The sequence below is a fragment of the Phyllopteryx taeniolatus genome, chromosome 5, assembly GCF_024500385.1.
Source record: "Phyllopteryx taeniolatus isolate TA_2022b chromosome 5, UOR_Ptae_1.2, whole genome shotgun sequence".
Lineage (NCBI taxonomy): Eukaryota > Metazoa > Chordata > Actinopteri > Syngnathiformes > Syngnathidae > Phyllopteryx > Phyllopteryx taeniolatus.
Genome location: NC_084506.1, coordinates 22,495,776 through 22,519,418, shown reverse-complemented (window position 1 = coordinate 22,519,418; position 23,643 = coordinate 22,495,776). Strand labels below are relative to the sequence as shown.

At 42.0% G+C, this 23,643-nt stretch overlaps 1 protein-coding gene across 1 annotated transcript; it reads left to right on the top strand.

Moving 5' to 3' along the window:
- Window positions 1–414: 414 nt before the first annotated feature.
- Window positions 415–23,042, top strand: asz1 (ankyrin repeat, SAM and basic leucine zipper domain containing 1). The gene is made up of 13 exons (XM_061775058.1): window positions 415–616; window positions 2,515–2,617; window positions 2,714–2,836; window positions 6,512–6,623; window positions 10,683–10,794; window positions 10,865–10,999; window positions 11,907–12,025; window positions 12,269–12,341; window positions 13,791–13,847; window positions 14,821–14,933; window positions 20,457–20,562; window positions 21,081–21,194; window positions 22,717–23,042. Exons 1-13 carry the CDS (start codon window positions 509–511, stop codon window positions 22,858–22,860), a joined length of 1,419 nt encoding a protein of 472 aa, XP_061631042.1. The 5' UTR covers window positions 415–508; the 3' UTR covers window positions 22,861–23,042.
- Window positions 23,043–23,643: the final 601 nt, after the last annotated feature.

Genomic DNA, 23,643 nt, shown 5'->3' with positions numbered 1-23,643 from the left:
TCGACAGATTAATCGATTATTAAAAATAACCGTGATAGTTGCAGTCCTATAATTGACAGTAAAACGTTTTTACGTTGGTATTTAATTACATTTCAGTCTGTACTTTTTTTTTTTTTTTTACATTTATGTAAATCTTGAATCTGTACTTCTGCTTACCAGTCTTTTTTTTTTTGTTACACAAATATTTGTACTTGTACTTAAATCCAAACTGTGAGGACTTTTGTCACCTCTGGTAGTAGTAACAATAGTGCACAGCAGTTATGTAGTACAGTACTATTTGTATATCACCTTTCGAAACAAAGTTACAAGGTGCTCCGCAATGAGAAACACTCAATGAACAAAATACGAATATTGAGCAATTCATACAAATATAGTAAATAAATGGGTAAAAAACAAAAGTAAATGTAGTCCAACCTGTACCTGTATGTTGTTAGCGCCACCTATCTTTTGATTTAGGCGCTCGGAAAGTGGCTTGGTAAGCAAGTTTCTCTGAGTGGGTAACATAAACATGGACCACTTGAAGACTAGCGCCTTCCCAGCGGGATACGAGAGCGATAACAGCAGCGATGAGTGGTACATGGAGCGTCCCCCTGACAAAAAGTCTTTCGACGTTCAGGCAAGTTCGACTTGGGAAAAACTATTGTAAACGTCGCCTCGCGCTACCGGAATTAGCTAGCTTGCCGCCATTAGCTATGCTAATAACTTATTCCTGGCTAGCTCGCGAGCTAACTTTGCTCGTTGTCATCAAACTCCGCCTTTAACTGTTGGAAATGCTTACGCGTTTATTCATCCCAACATAAATGACTTTGCTGAAGTGCTGATAATGATTAAACGATGATTATAATCGTAGTATCGTAAACTATTAGTTTAGGCTTAGTCTGCTATTTCCTCAAGTCTGTACTGTCAGCGGTGGGCAGTGGCCGAAAATTGCACTCGAGTAGTGTTACTTTAGAATAAAGTGATTCAAGTAAAAATCAAAAGTAGTCATCCAAACAATTAGGGTACGAGAGTAAGGGGAAGTATTCAAAGAAAAAAAGATATTAGTAACTGGTGGCTAATTTATGACTGATTATTCTTTTTTTTAATCACAGCATAACTGTTAAATAGACAAAAATATAAAATAGGAATGTGCAAATTCAGATATTGCCGGATACAACATAACATTTAACATCGTTTTATAAAATAAGGGGAATTCATCCACAAGATATGGTCTTAAATTAACTTTCTTCGTTTTTATACTGATGAAAGAGGATACGTTTGAAGTGGAATTATTGTAAGATGAAATGTGGATGTTTTTGAGTATAGATGATATAGTGTATGTAAATGTGTGTGCCAACATTTAATGAGTTTAGTCTAAGTATTTCTCCTAATTAGGATTTACAGACATCATTAAATTCACCTTTCAGAGGTCTTAGAAATGTCACATTGGTGTCCACTGGCATTGAATCACTATAGATCAGTCTATGTGGTTTGCATCAACAGATGCTGCTACCAGCAAGCTGCAATCACTGTAAAACAATTTCCATGCTTATTTTGAATGGAATTTCCCAAATATTAACACAAAAGATTTTAAACCCTGTTATCCCACATTGCCTATCCCACATGGCCCACTTTTATTGAATGAGAGGTTTTTTAGATTTGATGAAGGTAGCCTTTAAAGTAGGGATGTGCCGATTACATTATTTATTTATTCATTTATTTTGCACCCAAGTTCGAGTCACTTGATTATGAGTATTTGCTAATAGAGTCCCGATCTGGTGCTTTGGCAATGCATTAAGAAAAAAAAACATGCATACAGATTGTCTCAGTTATCTTTTTTTTTTTTTTTTTTTTTTTTTTTTTTAGTTTGTATAAAAGTATCCCAACATGATACCTTTTTATATTACAAAATGTCTCTTGCAGTAGTGATTCAAACTAAGTAAACAAAATCTTTTTATAGCATCTTAGTGGTGAAGTACAAAACAACGATGCAAACACATTACATTTAAATATCCTGTCTGAAATAAACAAACTAAAATATAAAATATCAAAAATTCCTTAGTGTAGTAACAAAATAAAGATCTTAAATGGTCAATGAATCAATTGTAGAAGCAAAACTAGAGTGCTTAACTCCACTTCTAAGAGGTAGCTTCACATTAAGTAACAAAAACAAAGTCCCATTTCAGCATAGTGTGGAATATCCTTACAAAAGTTCTCATTTTGTATTTGTGTGTTTGACTGATTGTCCTATTCAGTAAATGCCTGAAAGTGCATCGGCGACTGTAGCGCTGCTTGCCCACATGTGAGGGCATTACAGTACCTTAATTTCTCAATTTTTTATTTATTTATTTATTTTTTTTCACTTCACTTGATAGTATATTTAGCTCGCGACACAAAGCAAAAAGTCGTAAATTGGGGGGCTCATTTGTCTTGGTACCGCTGCATTTATAGCTCTTTTTCCATTTACATGGGTTGTTTTGTTCATGTACTGAATCAAAGTGTTGTATATGACTGGTTTATTTGTCATTGTGACAGAATCTTGATAATGCCATGGCAGATACTGTAGATAAAGTCTGTTTGCTGAAAAACGCCATCAGTGAAGGCAATGTTGGTGCCATTGAACAGCTGCTGGACAATGGCAAGAACCTTTTTATTCATAAAACACAACAATTAAATGTGTTTGTGTACAGTATATGAGGCTACCTAGTAGTAATATCGTTGACGTTGTGCACAGGCATAGATGTGGATTGCAAGCTGTGCTTTGACTGGACTCCTCTGATGTGTGCTGTCGGTGTGGCGGACGACAACGTGGCCAAAGTCCTTCTGGACCGAGGAGCCAACGGCAACTTTAGCAAAGGTCTCCCTCACAAACTAAATAAATGCGTCTTGATCATGTAGAGTCATTTAAACTTTTACCTTCCACTATGAGACAAACCAAGCAATGTGTCTTCAGTTACTGTACATTATAACTGCTTATGGCAAGAGAAAATCCTTTTTGACAATAATAAGCAATTTTCTAATCATATGAAAATGAGTCATATTGATTTTCTTTCATAACAAAAGTAGTAATCTTAAAATTATAGTTGTATTTAGGAGAGAAAAAAAGTTGCAATCGTGTCAGAATTTATTTAAACATTTTTTTTAGAAATAGATTTTTTTTCCCGATAGATTTGTCAAATGTTATGCAAGACAAAAGTTCTGATGTTAAGAGAAAATCAGATTTTTCTTGGAATAATTTCTTTATTTTTCAAGAAAAAAAGTTATGATATTACAAGAATAAAGTTGATTTTTAAATTTTGTTTTTATTGAGGATTCTTTTTTTTTTTTTTTTTTAAATAAAATTTTTTAATGAAAATGAAGTCCAGATCTGCTCGGAGTAAAATATAATTTTTCAAGGTGAAAAAAAAATCCATATTTTCAATAACAAAAAGTCACGCTCTTACAAAAGTTATGTCATTTTCATATAATTTAAAAGTGAATAAAGTTAGGATAGTGTATGAAAAAGTAAAAAAACAAAAATCAAGTCAGTCATTTTTACCAGAAAAAAGTAATATTATGAGAATAAAGTTGTAATCTTCTGTGGGTAAAGTCATACTTTTTGTTGTAAGCAGTTGAATTTTCATGAAAATTGTCTTAAGAAGAGACCAAAACAAGCCACTATAGTCATAACATGATAGTTATATGGTCGAAATATTACGAGATAAAAAGCCATATTTAAACAAGTGAATAAAAAAATTTCCACATACACATCATTAATGATCATCAGATGTTGATTTCGTTTATTTTGGGACCTCTGCTAAAGTATAAGTCGACGAGATTGATGAGGCCTTCTTTCACTTGGCATAAGCAGAACACCGCGGAGCAATCATTCCACTGCATCAACATCTTTCATCTGACATTACTTAACTACGATGACGCTAAAGAGGAAATGTTGCAGAAACACCACACCGCTGATCCCTGGGAGTTGTTTTTAGTCCAGGCAAAGGACCGCTGCCTCATCATCTAACGCATGTGTTGTGTCGAGGTTTGCCACGGCGGAGCAACTCTTCCATGTCGGGGAGGCCGACATCTTTACTCAGTGCAGCGCCACACTTGTTGCACAAGATCCAAATCAAAGTTCTTTCTTCGCAAAAAGTTTAAGTCACAGGTGTCAAACTCATGAGCCGGGGGCCACATCCGGCCCGCGACATCATTTTATGTGGCCCACAAAAGCAAATAATTTCCATGCGTCTTGGTAAAATCTGTTCCAAAATTTCTATTTCATCGTCATATGTAATAAATAATAACATTGATATACTGCAAGCAATTTTTTTAACAAACCTCTTTTTACAGTAACTTGAACAATTATTAAACTTAACTTCTGATTTCAAAACTATTTATCCATCAATTTGATGTGTATATGTAATACAATGATGAGACAATGGAACATTTATATGGTTTCATAGTCATAACGGGCCTCAGAAGGAAACCGTACCAACATTGTGGCCTCAACAAAATGTTTGACATCACTGGTTTAAGCTACTGGGAATGGGAACAAAATCAGGAAATAGATGACCATCAACTAACTATGACTCTGCGATTGGCTGGCGACCAGTTCAGGGTGTACCCCGCCTCTCGCCCAGAGTCAGCTGGGATAGACTCCATCATGCCTGCAACCCCAGTGAGGTTAAGCGGTACGGAGAATGGATGGATAGATGACTATCAAAATAAAAGAAAGTAGTGCTAAACATGGCATTTATGGACATGCAAACCAGACAAAAGTATTTGGACAGTCTTTTCTGCTGCGGTGTGTTGGCTAACAACGACTACTACTACTTTTCTTGTAGATGAGGGTAAAAAAAACAACTAGTTAAAATGTGGATTAAAAGACAGTTAGTTTTTTTATTTCTATGATTCATTAAGTTATGATTACCAATTATTTAATGAAATAACTTTCTGAATGTTCTATATTACTAATTGTTTAATTTTCTTCTTTACAGTAAATCAATTGGCCAATTATTTAATGAGGTAAAATGAATTTATTCCTTTTTTATTCATTGAACCAATTTTGGGAAACCACTAAATTAATGCAACAGGTATTACAGGAGTCTTGATAATATAAATGCTCGGTGGGCTGGATTAGGAAAGAACCATATGTAGCATACGGGTCATACTTTGCCTACCCTTGGTCCATACAACGTTCCAAATTTTGTATGACACATTTTATACACTGGTGTTGAAATTAAATGTTTTGTTTGTTTGTTTGTTTCATTTCCAAAACAGAGCAAACTCTTGATTAAGCTATGTGATTTCAATTCCTCAAAAATCAACAGGCACGCCTTTTTGTGTGTTCCAAGGTAAGCAGTGTGCTTGTGTCATCTTTAAAAGCACGCTACACTGTTGTTATCTTATTAGCCGAAATGCTAATGCCATGCTACTAACACAAGGCCCAGTTAAGTTAAGTAAGTTTTTGCTGGAACTCCATCAAAAGTTCAAGTAAGTCCAGGACGATTTCACGGACGGGACGTTTGAGGCAGGTGAAGTAAACAATTAAACGGGCCGATGGCCTTTTTTCCCCAAGTGAATCCACGAGTAAACGCATGAATGACGCACAACCCGGTCGTCACACTGCTGCCATTCCCGCTCACCAAAATCTCAGGATCAGCATTTATTTACTCCGATCCCATGCAGTCGCAAGCTGGGCCCGTTTGGTTTGCGCCTACGCAAAGAATATATAAACAACAAAAACACAGTAACACACATACAGATGGAGAAGCCCAAACACAAATACACTTTACACACACACACAAACACATTGCCGGAACTAAATGGGGATTGAATGCGGCGCCGGGGGTCTCGGCTCGCTCTTATCAGCGTATGAACAACTCTAGACGTCATCTTGAACAAAAGATGCTAATCTAGCGACATAGTCAAAGTTCATCCCTTGCTTCCCATGAGGGAACATCATCCAAACTTTTTTTTGTTTAAAAAAAAAAAAAAAAAAGTCCTTTTCACCTCGTTTGAAAATCACTTATTTGTTGATTAATTGTTGCAACTCTCGTTGTAATACTGAATTCCAGCCTAGGGGGCAACAGAAGTTACATTTTATAGCTTTAATCACTGTCAAAAAATAGAAGTTAAATCAATAATGGAACTCCCGACCAAAGAAAATTTCAATTAGGATCTGAGAACAAGGTGCAAAAATACTCCAGATTGTTTGGAAAGTTCAGCATGTCGGCATGTCTATTATGAGAAGGCACACAAAAAACTCGAAAGAAGCCGAAGCCTGTTATTTTGGTTTGAAGCAACCATGTTATGGTCAATTTAGGCTCGTTTACAGGGATCCTTCAAAGATGAGAAGTCCTCCAAGAAATGTTGTCCTATTGCTACCAAAGTCTGAAGCACATATATGAGAATGATGGTCTAAAGTTGATGAGTTTCGAGGTGTCAGGTCATGCCTCAATGTTTGTCCACGTAGGAACCCCATAGTGATTTGTACTAATATAAAAATGTATATACTGTATGTGAGAAAATGTTGTATTACTGTCTACAGATGGCTGGACCGTGCTCATGGCTGGCTGTACTGCACTTGCCAAGGAGGACAAAATTGCTCGCTGTGTGGACCTTCTGCTCTCCAGGAACGTTGATCCCAACATGGCGGATAGGTGAGTCTGCCATCAACAAGGAAGTTTCATTCCACCTGATGGTTGTTTTCTGCTGACATATGGCCCCAGTATAGTACAGTGCAGTGAAAAAACTACTGGCCCCCTCCTGAAATTCTTATATTTTTGCATTGTTTTCCCACATTGTTTAAGATCGTCAAACAAATGTAAATATCAGACAAAAATAAACAAACCTAAAATGCAGTTTTTAAATGATGATTTTATTTACTAAGGAAATAACCTATTCAAGGCTACCTGACGCTGTAATGTAACGGTAATACCCGCCTTGTTAAATCATGAATTACCTGTGGCTAATCACATTTTATTGGTTAATTTTCACTGACCACACCAAAGCCTGGTTACCTACAGACCTGTTCAAGAAATCACTTAAATAGAACCTCCATCCATCCATCCATCCATTTTCTGTACCGCTTATCCTCACTAGGCTCGCGGGCATGCTGGAGCCTTTCCCGGCTATCTTCGGGCGAGCGAGAGGTGGGGTACACCCTGAACTGGTCGCCAGCCAATCGCAGGGCACATATAAACAAACAACCATTCGCTCTCACATTCACACCTACCCGGAGAAAACCCACGCAGGCACGGGGAGAACATGCAAACTCCTCACAGGCGGGGCCGAGGATTGAACCCGGGCCCTCAGAACTGTGAGGCTGACGCTCTAACCAGTCGTCCACCGTGCCGCCTTAAATAGAACCAGTTTGACAAAATGAAGTTGGCCAAAAGATCTCAAAAAGCTAACAAAATGCCACAATCCAAAGAAATTCAAGAACAGACAAGAAATAAAGTAATGGACATTATGGCAAAACATCTCCACAAAGATATGAAGGACTCTTTGCCAGTTATAGAAAACGCATGGTTTCAGCTGTTGCTGGCCCAACTTTGTGTTAACCGCAGAGCTTTGAAAACAAATTACAGAATCTAAAAATGGACTGTAATGTGCACAGCCAGTGGAGGAAGCCAGGACAGGAGTTATGTGCTCCCTCTTATGTGTTCCAGTTAAGAAGAGAGTAGCAGCATTTCAGACGAACTGGAGTCGTTTGAGGGAGGACTGGCTGACTCCAAAGTAAAGTGCATTACTGTAATTCAGTCGGGATTTGATAAAGGCATGGCTTACTGTTTCAAAGTGCTGCTGTTCTGTGAAGTACAAAGCGCTAAGAACAAATGAACATGATCAGTTCCAATATCAGGAAATTCAGTGACGCATACTGTCTGCTTGTAAGCACAAAGAAAATGACCTCATCCCTTTACTAAGGGAGATAATTTCAAATTCAGTTCTGTTTCTTTTTTCTGGAGCTTTGGTTTTGTTTGGTTTTGTTTATCTTGTGTCCTGAAATTCTTCTTTCCAAAGTCTAAAGCACTAGTTTCTTCCTACGACCTCTTGGAAACTTAACATTGCCTTGGAAGGTAAACAGGCTGTGTTGCACTATCCCTTGCTAATGATTTGCCACCATCTGCGACCACCCTCGGAAACTGTCGGCCATCTTAAAAGAAAACTTGTTTTGCTGTTGAGCGTGTTTTATTTTCTAAGATTACGCTGTGCGCAAATGAAATGTTTTCCGTGTTTAGCCTACAAACTAGCACGCTTCACTTTACCAGTGCCAAGTAAGTGATCAGTTCCCTGCGAGACCAAATGTTTGAGCGAGGCCGCATATCAGAGATGCTAACAAACCCCCCACAGCTCAAAGAGAAATGTACGTTGATGTGGTTAAGCGCCATCAAACCTCCTCCCCCGCTGTCGTCGCTTACGTCGGAGCATCAAACCAAAAATTAACACCAGCTGCGTTGGTCTCTGCTTCAGTGTAAACAAACACACTCTCAACAAACACGATGTGGACTCCCAATTGTTCACATGCGCTCAAATTTACTCGACTGTTGAGGGCGGAAGTGGCTTTGAGCTGCTATGCACATGTGAGCATGCACAGCGGCTCCTAGGCCCGCTGGTCTGGAGCTGTGGTTTTGCTCTCCAGCCTAATAAAGAAATTTCTCACCAAATCTGACAAATTCATTGCCATGCAAAAATAGCCTCTTTCATACAGAGATTTGGCACAATGTCACCTTTCACAGGCAGTGTGAAATGGGATTAAGTCTAAAGAAATAGAATTAAAATGGTTGTCATTGCACAGTGAACCCTTAAACACAGAGAAAATTGCTGTATCTGAGTTGTAAAGGAACAACCAACATTAATCCGCATTTGCCTTTCACATAGAATCCAGTGAATTTTGCCACAATTGTGTGCACTTTCACACCGTGACACAGCATCCCACAATCGGATAGTTAAACAGGTCAGCCCCACCGTCTTAGTGTGACGTATAAAATAGTTGCCTGACAGCAAGAATAGATATCAAGAAAACGGGGCGGTGGAAGTGAATGTCGGTGATAACCTTCAGACCACTGCCCTGGAATAGCCGAATACCCTTACACACAGGCGCTGACTGTCCTGATTGTGGTAAGGCACTGTTACTACCTGTAGCCTGTCACACAGAGATCCCACAACAGAAGATCCAACATTTATCCGCATTTCCCTTACACACAGAATCCAGTCAACCCATTTCACCACTATGTGGAATTAACTTTTTTCATTGGATGTTGATTATGCTTATAAAGCCACAAAGAAGTTTCATACCGAAAAGTACTGCTTCAGCTCTGTCTGTTTACTTTAAAAATGGGTCAGTCTGACCCGTTACATAACTGGCGGCTTAAGCTTTCCTTTTGAATTTGTGACGTCTGTTAATCACGATTAGACCTTAAATCTCAACTGACCTTTTTATGGTTGGACAGTTGAATAGATAAGAGTGATCTACGGTGCCAATGATTGGAACACTCACACAGAAGCTGTATGAGAAAGACCTTGTGAGGGCCGCCACGCCGGCAGTAGAAATGAACGATGCGACCGGTCCGGTTCCCACTGTTCAAAGAGGAAGTGCACCGAGGTGAAGTGGCGAGGAATGTACGCGAATTGGCATAAAACATTAACTTTTGTCTACTTGAAGGTGATTAATATGACTGTTTGCCGTCACGCTGTTTGACCAGCGCGGACTCTTTCCCAGACGACTCACTAAATCACCGCCGTAAGTCAACAGTGAGTTCGCCTTTGAGGTGTGACAGGTAAAAAGCGATTGATGTACAGTGTTTGTCCCTCTCAAGCACGATTACAGGAATTGAATGCGGAATTGTCTTCAACTACAGGGTCCCCCAGGGCTGCGTCCTGTTCCGCCTACTCTATATCCTGTATACATGAATGAATTTGTCAAGAGGTGTAAATTGAATGTTTAAAGCCTGTCGTACACCACGCGACTTGACCGAAGTCGAGTGAACTGTCGTGCAGTGTGCAGGATTCTGGAACTAGTTTTTATGAGTGGCTGCCCGTCGGCAATTATATTTTCCCACAATTTGAAATTTGAAGCGCAGGTGAACGGTGTTGAAAGATTGCAGATGTGACAGCCAATCAAAAATGCTATGTTGTATCACATGATCTTTCTCAACAAAAATAACGCTTCTGGGTACCAAGGCAGATCCGGCCGGCAGCCCCAAAGCTGTATTGATGTATTATAGTATTGGTTTACAATAATAACTATATTTAGAGTTCTTTGAAAATTCAGCCCCCAAAGCTAGTTTCACTTATCGACATGAAATGTGGTATTCATGTCTATTATGAGTAGAGCCATTCCCCAAAAGACACAGGAAGTTTGGGCAGTCTGCCATTTTGGTGAGAACCAGCCATTTTAGAGTCATTTGGGTTGTTTCCAGGTGTCCTCAAAGACAAACCTGTCCTTAAGATTTTGTCTAATTGCTACCAAATTTGATGTACATATAATAGACAGATGGACGATGCTAAATCGCAAAACCATTAAGTTTTCATCATTGCATGTGGTGGACCATGGACATTTGATGATTTACCACATATGGTGTCTTATTTTTGGAAGGTGTTTGCGTGGGACAGGGAGTACACCATCTTTGTTTTGGGAGCTGAAGGTGTTGCAAGGTTTAAAAAGTTAAATTAAAACATTAAAACCCAGTTTATAACTTGTCGTGTGTCTTTTTAAGGTCTCAAGTGACGTGCTTGATGCTGGCCGCCAGAGACAATTACTGCAAGGTCCTTAACCTGCTGGCGTCCCACGGGGCTGACCTCAATATGCAGGACGCCAACGGATACACCGTATGTGACGTTACTGCACGTACACATATACAGTGCGTGCGTGTGTAACAAAGGTGATGTGGGGTTTCAGGCCTTGTCGCTTGCCGTGCACCACGGCCGGGAGAAGGCCGTGCTGAAGCTCCTCCAGCTCGGAGCCGACAGCACCATCGTGACCAATGCAGGAAAGAGCCCCGCTCAGCTGGCTTTGCTTCTCAAGCACACTCAGGTACCTTCAACACTGACTCTACGTAGAGCAAATATGACAAATACCCAACTAGGTAGGTACAGTATACTAGAGCGAACCCCCGTTCATCACGGTAGATGCTTTCCAGACCCACCTGCAATAGGTTGAAATCCACATTAAAGAGAGACCATGACCATGCTTTGAACACGTGAACTTTTTTAAACACACTTAAACGTATTAAAAACAACTTTTGAAACATATTGTAAATGGGAATAACAATAAACTAATTTCAAAGGTAAAATGTATATTATGTTGTAGTGTCTGTGCGCAACGTGCATGTGCTTTTAACTCATTCACTGCCAGCCATTTTCAGAGCAGCCAACCCCATATTGCCACCCTTTTTAGAGCATTTTGACATTTTTGCAAGACCCACAGAATATTGTGTTCTATGATTTTATATATATATATATACACTGAATCTACCAAAAGAAAGAATAGACTCTTCTTTCATCAGGGAAAAAAAAGTTTGATTCTACCTTTTACCATTCTTCAGCTCAATCATCAGCAGAATAGGTTGGTTTTACAAAATATAGTCGTTTCTTGCAGAAAGCGGAGAAAACTAGCTTTTTGTGAAAAGATGCATATCGTTGACACAAATATTTTTTGCTTTTGATAGCAAAAGATTGTATTTACCAATATACATGCGCATGAAATTCACAGCCCAGCAATGTCATTAATCCACCGTTGCCTTTTGACACAGAACCCAGCGAAGAACGATATTGCCGCGACTGCTGTATGTGCGGGTTCACATGCGACATGTCAGCGACAGCTGTACTCTGTACCTTTTATTGAATGAATACATTTTTGTGTTATGATGTAAATGATGTACATTTAAAAACCTGGTTGCTTATAAATGTACTATATTGTGTGTATTCCTCACACCGTGTAGATCTCCAGGATCCTGTCCTCCTCATGGAAAATAGATCCTGTCCTGCCTTTCAGCTCCACTGAGGAATCGCTTTCCACAAGCATCAAGACCAATACTCAGCCTCCATCTTTTGTGGAAAGGTAAAGCATTGTAAAGTAACCTCGATATGAAAATATACTCATAGATAGCTGCAAAATGTGCATAGATGCACATTGCTTAGGGCTGTCCTGGTTGAAAACATCACACTGAGGTAACAGTTTGACTTTGTGTGTTTGTTGCCGCCTACTGGATTCTCTCATCAACTGCAGGAATCAACAAGTTCGGCCTGATAGAAATTAAATAAATTAATTATTCAAAGTCACAGTGTCTCTTTTTCACGCCAGCGTACCCAAGATGGATGACCTGGAGCTCCTCCTTCACGGCCTGGAACTGGGCTATCTCATTGACATCATGCATGTACGTCACCACTTATTATATTATATTATTTGTACACTTTCCAGCCATGTCCACATGCGCACACATATTTTTAGAAAGTATATTTTCCTAGCTTTGGGATGTAAAAAAAAAAAAAAAAAAGAATCCAACTTGGTTGCTTCTTTCCTGCATTCTTAACATAATCTCTCAGCTATTCCTAATATTTAAAATCACCCCTTTGATTGATATTATGTCTGAAATCCTTTCTACATCTAAATTAGGTTTAAAATCATCCCTGAGCTATACATCATGTTTAAAGTCATACCAATGTATACATGATGTTTAAAATCATTCCATTTAGGTACGGTTTTTAAAAAAAAAAAATCATCCCTGAGCTGTACATTGTTTGAAATCATTGCTACATACATGTTTACAATCATTCCATTAATGTATGGTGTGTGAAATAATTCATACATACAGTATATTTTCTTTAAACTGCAAGAACTACATAATAATCATTCCTATTTAAAATAATTTGTACATATGCAACTGCATTTACATTGGGCTTAAAATGGTTCCTGTTATGTACACTGTTTAAAATCGTCCCTTTGATGTCCATTTTTAAAATCATTCCAACATTTATGTTTAAAACCATTCCCATGTGTGTATTACGTTTAAAAGCATTATGACATGCACATAAAAATAAATACAGTTCTGAGGACAGGGGGTTCAATCCCCGGCCCCGCCTGTGTGGAGTTTGCATGTTCTCCCCGTGCCTGCGTGGGTTTTCCCCGGGCACTCCGGTTTCCTCCCACATCCCAAAAACATGCGTGGTAGGTTAATTGACAACCCTAAATTGCCCGTAGGTGTGAATGTGAGTGCGAATGGTTGTTTGTTTGTATGTGCCCTGCGATTGGCTGGCAACCAGTTCAGGGTGTACCCCGTCTCCTGCCCGATGATAGCTGGGATAGGCTCCAGCACGCCCGCGACCCGCGTGAGGATAAGCGGCTCAGAAAATGGATGGATGGATGTACATGTTTAAAATCATTCATAAATGTACATTGGGTTTAAAATAATTGTTATATTTAAAATCACTTTTACAGCTCTATCATGTTTAAACATTATGCATAAAAAGCTCAGGTTTTGTGGGCAAAAAAACCAAACAAACAAGTTTTCTGCCAAAAGGCGATTTAAAAAATGCTTTTGTGAAATTATCCAGGTCTGTGTGGTCTTCCCACATCTCCCTGATGTCACCATATTGATTAATGATAGCATGCTGTCACTCTTATTACCTCCACAGGTGAGATGTTATAGTAGCAGATGTGAGAAGCTATGACATGTTCACGTAATGAGGTGTGCTGTTTACATATTTTATTAGCACGGTAGCTGGAATGAACACAGGTTTGAACCCAGTTTGACAGATGCTGGTGTCGGCCATGCAGGTGCATCTGCTCCTGCCGTGTGCTCAAGTTGTGCCGTGTTCCTACACAGGAGAAGGACATCGCCTGGAGCGAGCTGCTGACTATGGAGGAGGAGGACCTGGCCAAGGTACAGGGTGATTGCAATCTGCGACGACTGTCCGTGAACATGAGGATGAAGATGAGGGTAGTCTGTGCTGTACAAGCACACATATGACGCTGCTACGCTCCAGTGACCATCACTTGATGGGTTGCAGCTTTTTGTGAATTTTCAATGTTGTGTAGATGGGAAGTATGTTACATCTACAAGTGTGACCCTTTATTTTCAAGTTCAACTTAACGAGTTACCAGCCCCGTCATTATGTAGACAATCTAATGAGCTGTATTCAAAATTGCTTTACTAAGATAATAATGGTGGTTTTATTTTTGTGGTTGTAGTTTGCAGTGGTATTAGGGGTGACACGAATCGTCAAATAATTTGAGTACCTCGGGTCCCAAAAAAGAGCAGGCTTTACATGTGTGATTCAATGAGTGGGAAGATGAAAGAGGCGAACAGAAACGGCAACGACTACGAAATGGAAGAAAAAATGCTTGGAAAAAAAGACAAAGGGTGCCCTAAGTGTGGGAACCTTGCAGATTAAACAGCAGCAAGGCTTACACCGTGACGTGTAATGGTTAAACAATGAAATTGTGTTATTTAGTCATATGAGCAGTTCAAAATATGAAATAGGAGAGCCTATTATAGCATGTAAATATAGACAATACAATGCATACATAATGTTAATATTATTAACATTTTGAATAGTTCAGGTACTGAAAAATTATGTTCAAAGTATATAAAATAAATAATAAAGCATGTAAATAAATATTTATTCATGTACAGTATAATACAGTACACATGACTAACACATTTAAAGATTGTACAGCGTGTTGTCACTTGATTTAGGTACACGAGAGGGTCAAAATACATATGAGGAACTGACAGTCCCCATTAAAAGTGAGCTTTACTATCTTTGTAAAGGCAGAATTGTAGATGTCATTAGTTTCTGCAGGTGTGCCTAATGGTATGCAAATGAGCTAAGACCACTGTTGTCTTATGATAGGTTGGAATCACAGATGCAGAGGACCAGCAGAAGGTTCTGAGTGCCGTGCGTCAGATGCACTTGGACAAAGTGGAACTGGACACCATTGAGGGACTTGGGGTGAATGACAGCGGGTTCGTATTACCACGTCTTCTTATCAAACGGCTCTTGTCAGATGGACAAATAAACAAACAGTTTGTAGGAGTCCATATATATGTACAGTGTTCCCCACACATTTGTGATTCGCTACATTTTTTTTTATCCATCCATTTATTCATCCATCCATTTTCTTCCACTTATCCCAGGCCAGCCGGGAAACCTAGTCTCTCCAGCGTGTCCTGGGTCTTCCCCGGTGTCTCCTCCCGGTAGGACACCTCACCAGGGAGGCATCCAGAAGGCATCATAATCAGATGCCCGATGCTCTGGCTCCTCTCAATGCGGAGGAGCAGCGGCTCTACTCTGAGCCCCTCCCGGATGACTGAGCTTCTCACCCTATCTCTAAGTGAGAGCCCGGACACCCTGCGGAGGAAACTCCTTTCGGCCGCTTGTATCCGGGATCTTGTTCTTTCGGTCACGACCCACAGCTCGTGACCATAGGTGAGGGTAGGAACGTAGATCGACCGGTAAATTGGGAGCTTCGCCTTTCGGCTTAGCTCGTTGTTCATCACAACGAACCGATACAGAGTCGATCTGCCGTTTCATTCTTCCCTCACTCGTGAACAAGACCTCAAGATATTTGAACTCCTCCACTTAGGGCAGGATCACATCCCCGACCCAGAGAGGGCACGCCACACTTTTCCGAATGAGGACCATGGTCTCAGATTTGGAGGTGCTGATTTTCATTCCAACCGCACTCGGCTGCGAAGCGCTACAGTGAGAGTTTGAGATCACGGCTTGATCAAGCCAACAGAACTGCATCATCTGCAAAACGCAGAGATGCAATACTGAGGCCACCAAACCGGACTACCTCTACCCCTCGGTAGTCTTTCTCCATGGCCTCACCGAACTCCTCCCATACCAGAGTTTTTGCTTCAGCGACCACCAGAGCTGCATTCCGCTTGGCCAGCTGGTATCCATCAGCTGCCTCAGGAGTCCCACAGGCCAAAAATGCTCGATTGGATTCCTTCTTCACCTTGACCACTGGTGTCCACCAATTGGTTCGGGGGTTGCCACCACGACAGGACTGACCACTTTACGACCACACCTCCGGTCGGCCGCCTCAGCAATGGAGACGCGGAACATGGTCCACTTGGACTCAATGTCCCCCACCTCCCCCGGAACCTGAGCAAAGTTCTGTCTGAGGTGGGAGTGGAAACTCCTGACAGACCCTCACAATACGTATGGGAGTCCCAGGTCGGACCGGCATCTTCCCCCACCATCGGAGCCAACACACCACCAGGTGGTGATCAGTTGACAGCTCCGCCCCTCTCTTCTCCCGCATGTTCAAGACATGCGGCCGCAAGTCCGATGACACGTACACAAAGTCTATCATCAAACTGCGGCCTACGGTGTCCTGGTGCCAAGTCCACATATGGACACCTTCATATTTGAACATAGTGTTCGTTATGGACAATCCGTGATGAGCACAGAAGTCCGATAACAGAACGGTCCCAGGTCTTACTGTCATTGCCCGCATGAGCATTGGAGTACCCTAGCAAAATGGTGGCGTCCCCAGTTGGAGCGCTGTCCGGCACCCCCTCCAAGGACTCCAAAAAGGGAGGATACTCTGAACTGCTGTTTGGTGCATAGACTCAAACAACAGTCGGGACCCGTCCCCCCACCCAAAGTTGGAGGGAGGCTACCCTCTCGTCCATCGGAGTGAACACCAATGTACAGGCGCGGAGTCAGGGGACAATAAGTATATCCACACCTGCTCGGCACCTCTCACCGCCACATCATTTTATATGGCCCACGAAAGCAAATCATGCTTGTCAACTTTTGTGATTTTTGCTCAAATCTGTACCGAAATTCCAAATTGTCATAATAATAAACAATAATGTTGAGATATTGCATTTTTATGGTACCAAACCCTTCTTCTACAGTACCTTAAACAATACTTGAACAAACGATAGTCCTTGTCTTCTGATTTCAAAAGTAGTTATCCCTCAATTTGTTGTGTAATGGTAATAATATGTTTTGGTGATGATTAAACATTTATATGGTTTCACTAACGGCCCTCTGAGGGAAATCATAACTACAATTATTTGAGACAAAAAAGAGTTTGACACCCCTGATCTGTGTGGTTTGTCAATCGAATGCAAAAGACGGCATAAAGCTTGACCTGATCAGATTTCCGTGTTTTTGTGACGTAGAAGCTTGCTAATTATTCGAGTACCTTCCCACTTCATGGTTGGTACACGCCCTTTCGTCTCAGGAAAAATGGCTGAGTGACAATGGTGGAGGAGGTAGATTAAATAGCGAAGCTTTCGGTCATTGTCGTCATAATGTGCGCGAGCGATGAATGCCTTTTACGTTGAAGTGATTGAATGGGACCCGCCACTGAAAATATCACCCTCTCTTTTATTTCACCCCTGTCCCCTCCTCTGTGAGGTTGTGAGTACTGGGCGAACAATCCAACGCTTGGTGAATTTTGCTTCAAAATGTTAGTAAGAAGCCGCATCGAATGATCCAAACGCAAGACGCTATGAATGCTTGGCTGCTGAGATATCACCAACGGCCAATCGGAGCGAAGCTGTTTTCCTTATATATATTGAGAAGAAGACCGATCCAATCAGAGCAAAGCTTATTTATATGTCGCATATTAATGAGAAATCCGTCCATCTCAACTACCAGGTTTAAAAGACCAACTTGAATAGCGTGAAAAAAAAGACATTCTGGGCATCCATCCATCCATCCATTTTCTGAGCCGCTTCTCCTCACTAGGGTCGCGGGCGTGCTGGAGCCTATCCCAGCTGTCATCGGGCAGGAGGCGGGGTACACCCTGAACTGGTTGCCAGCCAATCGCAGGGCACATACGAACAAACAACCATTCGCACTCACAGTCATGCCTACGGGCAATTTAGAGTCTCCAATTAATGCATGTTTTTGGGATGTGGGAGGAAACCGGAGTACCCGGAGAAAACCCACGCAGGCACGGGGAGAACATGCAAACTCCACACAGGTGGGGCCAGGGATTGAACCCGGGTCCTCAGAACTGTGAGGCTGACGCTCTAACCAGTCGGCCACCGTGCCGCATTCTGGGCATTTTCAACCCAAATTATCTTGCAAGCCCGATTAAAAATGGGGAAGACCTTTAAGTATTGTTTATAAAACACAGTGTATATTGAATATACTGTATTTGTATAGCTCAGTGGCAGCCGACTGGGTCTCGCTTAAACTTAAAATCAGGAAAGTTATTTTTTGTTTCTATGAAAGCTCATGTGCATTATTGATTAGCTGTTACGTGTGCAACGTTGCGACGCCATGCACCGGCAGTTCAAATTTTGAATCGCCGCAGACAATTGGCTGACCGTCGGCCAGTCATAAGAACTAGTTGCCGAAGTTCAGTCGGGTTCGGCAGCGTATGGCGGGTTTAAGACTGTGTCTGTCCTCCCCCACTGGAAGTTGTCCATCACACCTGTGAGCACCTCACTATCCCTCCCCCCACCCCTACCCCATGTGTGCTCATCTGAACGTTCACCAAGTAGTAAAGTAATGGATGAAGTAGAGATTTAATGATTTGTAAGGCGAGAGGCGATGAGAGCTTACAGCAGAGTCGGCTCGGCACACCCCATCGCTCCGTGTGGGCTCAACGGACGGACGTCAGGAGATAGAAGGATGGTGCAAGGCTTGACCAGGACCAGACCTCCTCCTCAGCTGCCTCTTCGCTCACCTACTGAGAAAACACACTCATTAAGCGACAAGTGATATTAAGCATATTAACAGCTTTTACTGTGTAAAACAATAACAATCAAAAATGGTGTATATTTGATATAATACACTATATGCATTTAATTATTGGGGAACTGCGTCTGGCTGGCAACCATTTCAGGGTGTACCCTACCTCTCGCCCAAAGTCAGCTGGGAAAGGCTCCAGTACACTCGTGACCTTAGTGAGGATAAGCGGTACAGAGATTGGATGGATATTGGGGAACTTTTGATCAATTGAAGGAGGCACTTCAGGATCATATTTTGAAAGGCTATTCTTACATGACTTATGTGCCGTTAATATGGACAGAATACATAGAAATGCAAAGAAAGACAACACAACAAAACAAACAAATGAAGAATGGTTGAACGCAATTTTCAGCATGTCCATAGATCCTAAGTCTAAAATCCGAGTTTCCAATATGGAGTTATTTATTCAAAAGTCTGGAAATACACAATCACAATGTTGGCATGTATTGTATGTTTTATATATATATACTGTATATATGTATAAAAATTAAAAACATACGGCACGGTGGGTGACTGGTTAGCACATCTGCCTCACAGTTCTGAGGACTGGGGTTCAAATCCCATTCCCGCCTGTATGGTGTTTGCATGTTCTCCCCGTGCCTGCGTGGGTTTTCTCCGGGCACTCCGGTTTCCTCCCACATCCCAAAAACATGCATTAATTGAAGACTCTAAATTGCCCATAGCTGCGAATGTGAGTGCGAATGGTTGTTTGTTTGTATGTGCCCTGCGATTGGCTGGCGACCAGTTCAGGGTGTACCCCGCCTCCTGCCCGATGATAGCTGGCATAGGCTCCAGCAAGCCTACGACGCTAGTGAGGAGAAGTGGAACAGAAGATGAATGAATGGATGAATAAATGAAACAAACCAAAGTAAAAGTTGCATAAAAACAGAAGTATTTGAAATTTTATAAAAGCAATTGAAATGAAAATTAAATATTAAGGATAGAAATTATAAATATAAAAAAAGTTAAAAAATGAGAGAATCTTTAAATTCATACCTTTTTAGAAAGTCAATTACCACCTGAAAGTTACATTTAAAAAAAAAATAAAAATAAATTGCAATTATATTAATGTAATTTTTTTATGTATAATACACTCTTGAGTATAATCCACTCCCAAAATCGACCCCAAAAATCTGGAAAACCCTTCTACATGTGTATAATGCGCAGCATTTTCTTGGAGGATTTTCTCCGATTTCCTCAGATTGAACTGTCTGGCTGCTTCAGTTTCCTACGTCTTGGGCGACACTGATTACTTTCTTTTTAGAAGTGGCTGAGTAGCCCATTTCTGACTTGTAGAGCATCCAAAACAGGGACTAATTGATTTAAAAGTGTTAACATAAAAAAATAAGAAATAAAAACAATACCGGGCAGACTCACACATTTTTCCCTCTGTAAAACAACAAAGCGTAACATAACATCAGATATTTCTGCGGGCGTGCTGTCATCGCCGTGCTAGACAAACTAGGAGCAGGGAGAAGGGAGGCCAGGCCGCCTGACACTGTTTACACTGCTCACTCTGACAGAGTGCGCCTCCTCCGAGGCAAATGTAGCGCTAAAATAACAACTATCAATAATCCACACTGTCAAGTATGCGGCTTGATGAATACGAATCACTTATCATCTGAAGACCATGTTCACTGGGTGTGAGAATGGCTGGCCACCTGTTTGCTGAGGTGGTCAACATTTTCATTTGTATCCATAAAAAAAAACTTTATTTCAGTGATTACTGTGTTTTTTAAAAAAAAATTTATGTCGTTAAGGAGCGAGGAGTTGCTCAACTTTCTGATCAAGTTGAAGCAGCACTGCTGCTGCCTGACGGAAACCATTCAAGACACCATCCGCCGCTTTCCCATGCAGGTCTCCAAGGTACACCGGCCACTTCATTAGGCACACGTGCTCAATTCCATCAGATCCAACATCACATCAAAAAGTTCCGTTTTTACTTATTTGGTTGGGGGCTGGGGGGGCATTTCACTCCAGTCCTGTAGGTGGCGGAAATGCACATTACAAAATGGTTGCCACGCAGCATCCATTTTCTATAGTACTTGTCCGCATTAGGGTTGCAGGTGAGCTGGACCCTATTTATGAACTGTTCAGTGTCAGGGCACATGCATATCGTGGAGTGGTCTCTTGGGTGAATGTAAGTGCCAAGTCTTACCCCATAGTATAAAAGAGTTCTGGTTGGATTATATTGATAATATTCTTTACTGTTATTCCAAATATGCTTTTGTACAAATAAATACCCCCCCCCGCACCTCCTCCTACCGATCTCCAGTTTAGTAATCAAAGATTTTGAGGCGTTACCATGACAATTTTTGATTGGCTCTCCCACTGCATGGGAGCAGTTGTGCTGCTTTTGTGTGCTAATTTGTGTTTGGGTGTAGCTGGTCTTCACACTGGACCACAAGAGGGAGGCGCAGGCCGTGTGCAGCCAACTGATGGTGCAGACCAAAGACCTGCAGACCGAAGTCAACTGCCTGCACAATCTGCTCTGCCAGGTCCGCAAACGTCTGCATACTGTATTCGAATGTTGACAAGCTGCGGCATGTGTGTGTGCGTTTGTATGTGTGTGTGTTCGTAGGAGATAGTCTAGTCTGAAAGAAGCGAATCCTCACAGCCCATAAGTCAGCACCGCTGTGACATGGCCCTGTCAGAACACAGACACCAGGGAGAGGGAAGATGGGGGGGTCGTGGCGGCGTATGTTGTGGGGTGACGGAGTTTAGAGGGCTTGATGGGTTAGGGTTAGGGTTGAGGGGTGAGAAAAGGAGGTGAAGGAGCAGCACATAGACATATTGGGGTTGGGGGGACTGTGGTTCCTCAGCTGTGTCAAGCAAAAATCTGAAGACCAGTGGAGCCCTTTTGGACTCACTGGTCCTAGACTACATTTGGAGTACCGGTACAGGATGAGGTGCTGGCGCATAGAAATGTGGCTCCTAGCCCAAGGTGGAGGGGAGCAAGGTGGGAGTCTCAGACCAAATGATTTCTTTGGTTCTCAGCTTTGGTATGTAGTTCCTCGCTTAGGGAAAGGTCTCGGAATCCAGAGGAGGGCCTTGGCCTATGGTGGGGGTCCCACACCAAATTGTTTATTTGGTTCTCAGCCATGAGATAATGTTCTGTGCATAGTATCTTGGCCTAGAAAGGTGCGACCTAGTGTAGGGTGGGGAGTCCAAACCTCGGTAAGTTGTTTCTAGTCCAGAGAGGGGCCATGTCCTACATTGAGTTCCGAGCCCAGGAAGCTGGGTTGCGGCCTAGAAATGTGGGTCCTCAGCATAAGTGGCGGTGAGAACAGTCCTCGTTGGAGGTCCCGGATCAAATTGTTTGGTTCCCAGCTTTTGAGGGTCCCAGCCTTGAAAGGTGGGCCTCAGCCCACGGTGTAGGTCCCAACTCAGGTGAGTTAGTCCCAAATATGTTTGGAAAGCAGGTCCTAGCCCAGGGTGGTGTTTCCAGCCTAGAAAGGAGTCCTTGCCTCGAGCGAGAGGTCCCAGCACAGGAACGCGTGTCCAGTCTAGTAAAGGTGGGCCCTAGCGTAGAAAGGTTGGTTCCCCACATAGAAATGCGCAAGGTGGGCGTCTCAGGGTCCCAGTTTATAGAGGAGGATACGGGCCTAGCCCAAGGAGGTATTTCTAGCCTAGGAGGAGAGTGTTCTCTGCATTGAGATACCAAGACCGGCCGGGTATTCTTTGCTTAGTAATATGGGGCCTAACCCACTGTGGTGGTCCCAGACTAGAAAAGTAGCGGGTCCTGAACGAGCCGAGTTGTTTGCAGCTTGAGGAGGGTGGTCCTAGTTAGAAGGGGATCCAGGTAGTAAAGAGAGAGCTAGGCTGAGCTTGAGAACCAGGACTTAGCCCAGGGTAGGGATTTGCTGATCTGGCGAGGTGTGTCCCAGCCCAAGAAAGAGATTCCAGACTAGTCAAGGGAGGTCCTGGCCTACAGGTGGGGGGTTCCAATGCCACTATTGACTGATGGTTGTGGTCCAGAGGAGCCCCAAGTGGAATAAAATGGATGCGTTTTACACACAGATGAACGAGGCCCCGAACTACTGTAGACTTCCGCCTCCTGTCGCCCACGGCAACAGGAAGCTGCCACCCCTCGCGAGGGTTGCTGTGGGGACACTGGGGGCCGCCCTCCTCCTCTTCTTCAGCCGCCGCTATCTGCCCAAGTGAAGGAATGTTCTCACTTCATTTTTATTCTCCTTTATGTTTAACCAGGCATTTTTATTTGTATGTTGTTACCAGGACCTCTTCTAAGATGTATTTTATTTTTTTCCATTTTCCATTTTTTTTTTTACAAAAATATGTTCAAATGTACAAGTTTGTTCAATAAGAGATGGTCTCGAGATGAAAATCTTGATAAAGAAGTTAAAAATGTGCAAATTTGCTGTTTATTTGACGTTTTTGTGATCTTTTATTTAAAAAAAAAAAAAAATGCTGCAGCAGCAAACAGGTTTGATTTGTTGAAGTGACTTTTGCTTCCCGGGAATGATGCGAAAAATCCAATTGCCTCGTTAGTCTGCCGATGATCAAAGATGGAGGAAATGCAGCGTGACACTTCAAACGGCGTGTGACACATAATCTCATAGGTGATGCTTTGGGAGAATCGCTCATTCCGATATCTCACTCACTAATAAGCACCCGGACCTCTACTAAGGCAACAGCACAGGGGAATGTAGCAGCACACGAGAATAATAATAACAAAGAATCAAAAAAATCTTGAATATCAGCAATGGGTGTCAGTCTATGTGTCAACTGCATGAAAAAAAATGGCTGCTCTGTATACACAGAAGTGAATGTGAACAGCAGTAAGAATAGCAGAGTTGTATCCATCCATCCATTTTCTGAGCCACTTCTCCTCACGAGGGTCGCGGGCGTGCTGGAGCCTATCCCAGCTGTCATCGGGCAGGAGGCGGGGTACACCCTGAACTGGTTGCCAGCCAATTGCAGGGCACA

What these genes read in the sequence shown, in the direction of transcription:
- asz1 (XM_061775058.1), top strand. Translation starts at nt 509, where the DNA reads ATGGACCACTTGAAGACTAGCGCCTTCCCAGCGGGATACGAGAGCGAT. An exon ending in TGAACAGCTGCTGGACAATG is followed by an intron (nt 2,618 to 2,713) that starts GCAAGAACCTTT and finishes CGTTGTGCACAG; the next exon opens with GCATAGATGTGGATTGCAAG. An exon ending in CCTCCATCTTTTGTGGAAAG is followed by an intron (nt 12,026 to 12,268) that starts GTAAAGCATTGT and finishes TTTTCACGCCAG; the next exon opens with CGTACCCAAGATGGATGACC.